General features: G+C 39.4%; 1 protein-coding gene across 2 annotated transcripts in view; it reads left to right on the forward strand.

The window, feature by feature from the left end:
* The window catches only part of LOC114034142 (nucleolar complex protein 3 homolog), a 42,235-nt gene extending 34,607 nt beyond the window's left edge, over nucleotides 1-7,628 (forward strand). For both annotated transcript variants that reach the window (XM_027849745.1, XM_027849746.1), the window contains exons 19-21: nucleotides 386-483; nucleotides 6,815-6,899; nucleotides 7,246-7,628. In XM_027849745.1, coding sequence (XP_027705546.1) covers nucleotides 386-483; nucleotides 6,815-6,899; nucleotides 7,246-7,374 — 312 coding nt within the window. In that variant the 3' untranslated portion in view covers nucleotides 7,375-7,628. The remainder of the gene's footprint in view (nucleotides 1-385; nucleotides 484-6,814; nucleotides 6,900-7,245) is intronic.

Below are 7,628 nucleotides of genomic sequence, written 5' to 3' on the forward strand. Positions count from 1 at the left end.
ATCCATCCATCCATCCATCCATCCATCCATCCATCCATCCATCCATCCATCCATCCATCTATCTATCTATCTATCTATATCTATCTATGTCTTTAGTGCAGGAGGTTGGGAGAACAGTTTAGAACTTAAAATATAACAAAAAATAAATAAAAGAGTGAAAATGCCCCCAAAAAAAGAGAGATCACCATTTTACTGCAGTAAGAGTGATATAAGCTACTTCATTGATAATTTGGTGACTGGATTGATTGTCTCTTGTAAGCCCATCTGGACTTAGGTTTTCTTGATATCCTTCTGTGTGAATCCTATGTATAATCTTAGTTTTATCAAAGTGATATGCTTAAAGTACCATGCAAATTCCTGTTGTCATTATGTACTTTTCTTTCAGAGACATTACCATCCTGTGGTCCAGAGATTTGCATCTCACCTGATTGCTGGAGCACCATCTGAAGGTTCTGAAGCTCTCAGACTGGATTTAAGTCGGAGGTGAAGTTCACAGTACAGCACCTTATAACAAAACTAAGAGTCCATTGATTGTGATTTATTTGTTACCATAGACAAATTGGTTTTGGTACTTGCTTGCATTAACTTTCACTAAGCTGTTTGGGGACCTCAGTTTTATTTTGAATGCTCATTTTTCCTTATTGCATATTGGAAGTTCTGAAAACACTTTTGCTTCTTTATAAGAAAGAATTTTTAAAGGGCGTTCCTTTGCAAAAGGGAGCAAAGACAGTTTAGGTGGGAAGGAGGTGACAGCTAAGATGTGGGTTGACTTGGATTCAAGGTGCAGCTCGAGAACAGAAGGGAGGCTCCTGTCACCAGATGACTTTGATCCCAGCAAGCCTATATGAGTTGTTAAAGAAACGTGCTGCGGTTGAATGTCTCATTCTGGGGTGCTGGCGGGTGGCTCTCTTTAGGGGGCACGCCTGAGAATATGTCCTCGTTTCCTTGCTCTGCCTGCTTGTCACTGGCAGAGCATGTGGCTTACTTGCCTCAAGTGTCCAACAGCTGCTTGCACCCGTGTGAGGTTTCATTAGGGTAGAAGCAGTGTGCAGTTAGCACGTGACGGTTTTATAGAGATTTTAATTTAATTTCCTTTCTCCATTCCCGTTGAATCTAATGCCTTCTTAGCCCTTTTCTCTCTCTCTTTGGCTCTCTGCGGAATCTGTTTCTTTTTACCCATATTGAACCTTGATCCCTGTCTGTACCCTAAATTGGGCACCCAGAAAATGAAGTCTTCTTGTTGATTCTCTGCCCCTAGTCCTGGTTTAATTAAAATCTGGGCAGCTTCTTTATGTTCTTATGTAGGAATTCTTATCTCTGCCCTTGAAGGGAAGGGGCTCGTTCCTCTTGCTGTTGCTTTTCCTTCTAGATAGTTTTGGGTCCATACAGTCACCCTTGCCATATCTCTGTTTTTTAGTCTCCTGGCAGGTGAGATCCCCATGGTCATCAGAATACTGCTTGGTCTATACTGGTCCAGTCTGCAGAATGTGGGATTGCAGAGCTCCCAGGCTGACCAGAGAGGCTCTGAGGCCAGCCTTCTGTCCTCAGGAATCTCCCTGGCATTCCTTTTCCTGCTGTTCTTCTGTTGTCCTCTTCTTGTTGAACCATCTAGAGAGGTTTCTTGTCCAAAAAGCGATGTCTCTATCTGTACTCTGAGGACTCCAGAATTTTAAAAGTTGGAAGGGACCTTGGAGGCTCTCGTTCCATCTGTCCCTACCCAAGATTCCCCTTTCTAGCATGCATGGTAGTGGTCAGTCCCGCCTTTGTAAGATTTATGGTGAAGGAAAATTTACTACCTGCTTCCCGATGTAGCTCACGCCACTTTTGGCTAGCTTTAATTGTTGGTAAGTTTTTCTTGTTTCAGTCTAAATTGCCATCTTTGCATCTCAGGATTGCGGGATCAGTTAGTCTTTCTTGCTTATAGATGAGGAAGCTAAGGCTCTGCATTGCTGCCAGTTCTTCTCTCTGGGCCCAAACTTCCACGTGTCTGACCTTCACATACTTGGAAGTCAGCCGCTGTGTACCAGCCTGCGCCTTCTCCTCAAGTCTTTAAGTGAAGTTCCTTCACTCAGTCTTCACATGGCCTGATCTTGAGGTTTTCTGCCCTTCAGTTATCCTTCCCAGCTGATCAGTATCATTCTTAGAGGTGTGCTGCCCAGAATTGAGCATCATAATCCGGATTGGTTGGACTGCCCCCTCACAATTGCCCCTTCATTGAACTAAGATTCCGTTCACCTTTTGGGCCGCTGTATTACACTGTTGACTCATATTGAGCTTTTAGTCCACAAGAAGAAAACATCTTTTTCAGATGAAATATTGTCTTTCCCTGTCTCCCCAAAGTTGTGTGTGTGAAACTGGGTTTTGAACTTGGGTGTAAAACTATGTTTATTCCATTTAATCATTTTATTAGATTTGAGCTAGTGTTCCAATCTGCATTTCGATGCCCAAGTTTCATGCAGTATGTCAGCTCTCTTCCCTCTGCTTTGTGTATATGCATATTTGAGCTGCCTGTGTTCTAAGTCATTGATGTGAAATATCACAGAGCCAAAGCACAGAATCCAGGGACACCAGTCAGAGCCTCCTTCTGCCGTTAGTGATGTTTCACTAATACAGCTCTGAGGTCAGTGCTGTGAGGATGCTGGAAACTCGAGCAAGGCGGGGTTTCAGTGAATTGCCCAGGATCACACAGCTCGGATGGGTTTGAGGCAGAATTTGAACTCATGTCTTTCTGACTCTGGGCCCAGCATTATGTGTGCGACCTGCTTTACGGTGCTTTTTCATGTCATTCTTATGAACTGGATGGCTACGTGATGGTACAGTCTGGATTCAGAGTGGCTGGATGGCTAGAGTCTGGGGTCACCAGTGGATCAGGATTACCTTCTATCCTTTCTACATAAGTGTTCAGAATCTAGATTGCTTGGTGGCTTTCCTTTGTATCCAGATTAGTTTCTTTAGACAACACCTTTTCCTCCTTTCTGGAATTTTTTCCTTTGTACTTTCAGAATTTAGCTGACTTGCCTTATAGAATGTTAGGTCGTGGAAGCCTCTTTAAAGAAAAAAAAAATCTTTATTGTTATCTTTTGTTTTTATATTGCCTGGACTTTCTTGAAATTTGGGGCAGCTAGGTGGCACAGTGGATAGAGCACCGGCCCTGAAGTCAGGAGGACCTGAGTTCACATCAGACACTTACTATCTGTGTGACCATGGGCAAGTCACTTAACCCTGATTGCTTCTTCCTCCAAAAGAAAAAAAAAAGAAATTGATAAAAGAAAAAAAAATCAGTAAAACTGATCAACCCATTCGAAAGATCCGATGTCCTATGTAATGCCCTACACCAGTGTACACCAATCAGCAGAACCAGTCGGTCGATCAGCAGAACCAAAGAGGCTGACTTTGTCGACAGTGGTACTGGTTGTGGACCCTTTTCCCTGCCTGTGAAGGAGGGGGAGATATCTCTTCTTCTCTGTGGCCTAGCGTGGCCTTTACCGTTTTGCAGCATTCAGCTTTGATTGCTTTCTGGTGTTTGTCATTTCATGTCCATTGTTGTCGTTGTGTGTGATGTTTGCTTCCTTCACTTGGCGTGAGTTCATACAACCTCCGTGCTTCTCTTTATTCCTCGTGCCGGCTGTTTCTTGGAGCGCGCTTGTGTTCATTACGTTGATGCTTCACAGTTTCTTCATCCGGTCACCTGTTGATGGGCATCTCCTTTGTTTCTAGTTCTGTGCTGTTACACAAAGTGCTGTTCTAAATATTTTGGTGTATGTGGTACCTTTTTGTCAGTGACTTCCTTGGGGTATATGCCTAGAACTGGGATCTCTGGGTCACTGTTGAAAGATATGGTCATTTTTTTCATTTGCTTACTGCTTTCCAAAACAGCTGAACTGATTCACAGCCCCATCGACAAAGCATTAATGTGCCTCTCTTCACAGTCCCTTTCCATCCTTTGTCATCTTTGCCAGTTTTCTGTGTGAGGTGAAACCTCAAGATTGTTTTAATCCATATTTTTCTTAATAACAGCAATTGGGAGCATTCTTTCATGTGATTGTTAATAGTTTGAAATTCTTTTGAGTATTGTTGTCTGCATATTTTGGATATTAAACCCTTATCGGAGATATTTGATAGAAAAAATTTTTTTTGCCTATAGGATCCTCTCTGTTTTCCTCCAGACCATTTGAAATTTGCTTTCACAATGCCTGATTTTCTGTCCTTTGTCACAAATCCTAAGATTTAGTGGTCAGTCATTGTCCCTCCATTCCTGTCATTTCCATCCCAGCAACCACTTCCTCTTTGGTGAGAGTTAGACCCAGTGTAGCATTTTCCTGTTTGTGTTTTTGGAAGGATGGAATTATCAATAAGACAGGTCAGATAAATTGCAGCTATCTCTGTTATAGTGTGCCATGACACTGTGTCAGGTTGATGATGTATTTTGTGAACTAGTCTCTGTTTTCTTTTTCTGTCCGGCTGGTTAGTAGCTTACACCAACAACAGGATCACTTCTGTTTTTGCTTTCATTGATCATTGATTGCTCTCCAGTTTTCCCCTTCCTGTTTCCTGGATTCCTCTATATTATATTTCTTCTTAATCTACAAGATGGCCCAAAAGTCTTAGAGCATTTTAGACTTCTGAGCCACATTGTAGAATGCTAAATTGGCACTCTTTTCACTATCCTGTTCCCTTTGAATAAAGTATACCCTTACAAAACCACATTCCAAATTTGAGGTCTGTTCTACCAAGCCTCTGGCATTTATAATTTTGTGACCATGGGCAATTCCCTTTCTCATGTGTAAAAAGGGATTGATGAGAGAAAATTTGATTTTTTGATAATTTACCAAACCTTCAAGGGTTATAAATATTAGTTAAAATTATTCCCATTTAGTCAAATTTGTATCCTTGTGTTAGCATTTCTATTTCCCCCTATTTTGTGCATTCATTTGTAAATGCCTTGAGAATTGGGCTTTAGCATATGCCTCCTTTTTTAATTTTGTCTGTCAATTTTTGGACATTTCTACTGCTGTTTCTGCATTTTGTCTACTTTCTGTGCTATCTAGCTTGGTGGATATACATGCAAACAGTCTTTGTCCTTTTCCTTTTCACCTCTTTGTGGTTAGATTTGCAGGATTCTAGACAAATACTTTTTTCCCTCCAATAATCCATCCCTGGCCAAGAATTTGTCCTTCCTAATCTTAAGCCATGGTCTGGAAATAGACATCTGCTTCTCATGTATTATCATAACCACTTCTTTACTTTGCAGATTTGCTCTTTTCTCTTCTAAAGACCTTGCAGTGATGAAAAAATACCACTTTTGTTCTTGAAGTTTTGAGTTTCTTGCCCCAAACTTCATAATCTCAAGCAATGTTTCTACCACCCAATTACTTTGTGGTTTTTGGTTTGTTTTTTTTTTTTTTTTGGTAAAATATTCTGCACATACTTATGTATTTGCTCTCTCTCCTGATAGAAAGTAATCTTCATGAAGAGAGGGCATATTTAATTTTTGTCTTTGTGTCTCCAGTACCTAGCATAGTGGTTGGCACATAGTAGGTGCATAATAAATGCTTGAATATTGATTGTGCCCATAAGATTCAACAGAAGTGAGTAGTGATCATCAGATTGGACAAGTGTTAAGAGATTCTATGTCATGTCCTTGATATGTGCCTGAGGAAGACAGGAGATCTGAAATTAGTGCAGGGCGTCAACAGCCATTTCTACTTGACTCTTATTTAATGTGTTCCTGAATGGGTGACATATCACCTGATGGGCCCTGTGGCTCTAAATCATCCACTCTTTGGAAGATAACTCTCCATAGAGGGCTTAACTCTTCTTATTGTGAGGAATGAAAAGTTCAAGAGACATAATTTCCTGGTTCTGTTTATTTCTGCTCTACACCAGCTCATATAACTTTTTTTAAGTTTCTCTGAATCTGTCATATGTTGTAATTTCTTATGGCTCAGTATTTCATTACATTCACATGCCAGAACTTTAAGCCATTACACAGGTAGAGTACCTACTTTCCTTCTAGTTTTTGTTGAGATAAAAAGTGCGATTACAGTTATTTTTGTACACACGGTTCTTTTCCCCATCTTCTCCGTCGTGGGCATATATGCCTAGTAGTGATAACTGCTTTTTTCATATGGTTGTTGATTTAGATGATCTTTTTTTTTTTTTTAATTAAAATTTTTATTATTTGTTACCTGCATATTCCAGTGAACACTCCCTTCTCCCCACTCCATTTCCTTATAACAAAGGATAAAAAGGGGAATACATTACTACCTGCGTGACCCTGGGCAAGTCACTTAACCCCAATTGCCTAAAAAAAGGGGGGATACAGTTCAGCAAAACTAATCCAACATATAGAAAACACTATGACATATGTAGTGTTCCCACACATAGCTTCCCATCCCATGCAAAGAATGTTGGGGGAGGTGGTACCTTATCACATCTCTTTTAGGGACTCTGCTTGATGAGTATAATTTCATACCATTCATTTTCATTTGTTTTGTTGTTCTTTCCATTTACATTTTTGTAGTAATTGTGGATTGTTTTCCTGGTTCTGATTATTTCCTTTGCATTAGTTCAGATAAGTCTGTCAGTGCTTCTCTTTATTTATCATACTCTTCATTTCTTATAACACAGTAACGTACTAGTGAATTCATGTACCACAACTGTTTAGCAATTCCGTTAATTACCATTTACTTTATTTGCAGTTTTTCTTATACATTCTCTTGAAATGACCACATTCTGTCATTTCACATGATGGATATATGATAATAGTTTCAACTTGGGAACTTACAAGCTGTTCAATGTTTTACAATTACAGGTCAGCTATAGAACTTTTTGAAACTTATAATATGAAGACAATGACGTTTAATCCTCCTGTTACATCAGTTAATCCCACAAAGAAGGTACATTTTTCTTTGTTTCTTAAAGTGAGATTTTTTCCCCCACCTCAAAGCTTGACTTTTGAATTGATCATATAGGTAGAATAAAGTTAGGACATTTTGAAGGCAGGTGATAGTGGCATGAAAGAAAGTGTCTATAGAGGGAATGATGGCCATTTCATTTCATTACAAGAGATGTTTAATGGCCAGATGAAATATAATGTAAAAGAACCATATTCTGTTCTAGATTTTAGCCAGAAAGTTGAGCTGTTGTTGGTTGATAATTAATCCTTTTCACCTCTGCCCAAAGGTTTTGGCTTTTAGTTATTTATTTGGAGTAACTTTGAGTTTGTACTATTATTTTTTTCAGGATACAATTTTCCATGTGGATTCATATCTAAATGAAGATTTAAACCAACTAATAAGAACTCATTCCAATGAAACTATTATTCAACTGCCTCTGGATTTCACCAGATACTTAAAAACATCAGTACAGTAGATGTAAAAGGAAGCTGGCTGGAAGAAAACAATTACAAATATGTACCTCTTGGTATCATTTATTTCAACCTACCTTTGTGAAGGTAATCCTGAGAACTGATTTCCAAAAACCCAGTGTTGACTACTTTACCAGCCAGAGTGAGAATATGCGAGAAAGGAGAAAAGGGAAATATTTTCTCAAATATTTTGTGACTCATTTGTTGGTAACTTTTGTACAGTATATATTAAATTGTAGTTGATTTTAAAGTTCCTGAA

The sequence above is a fragment of the Vombatus ursinus genome, unplaced genomic scaffold, assembly GCF_900497805.2.
Source record: "Vombatus ursinus unplaced genomic scaffold, bare-nosed wombat genome assembly UNPS02008216.1, whole genome shotgun sequence".
NCBI classification, from domain to species: domain Eukaryota; kingdom Metazoa; phylum Chordata; class Mammalia; order Diprotodontia; family Vombatidae; genus Vombatus; species Vombatus ursinus.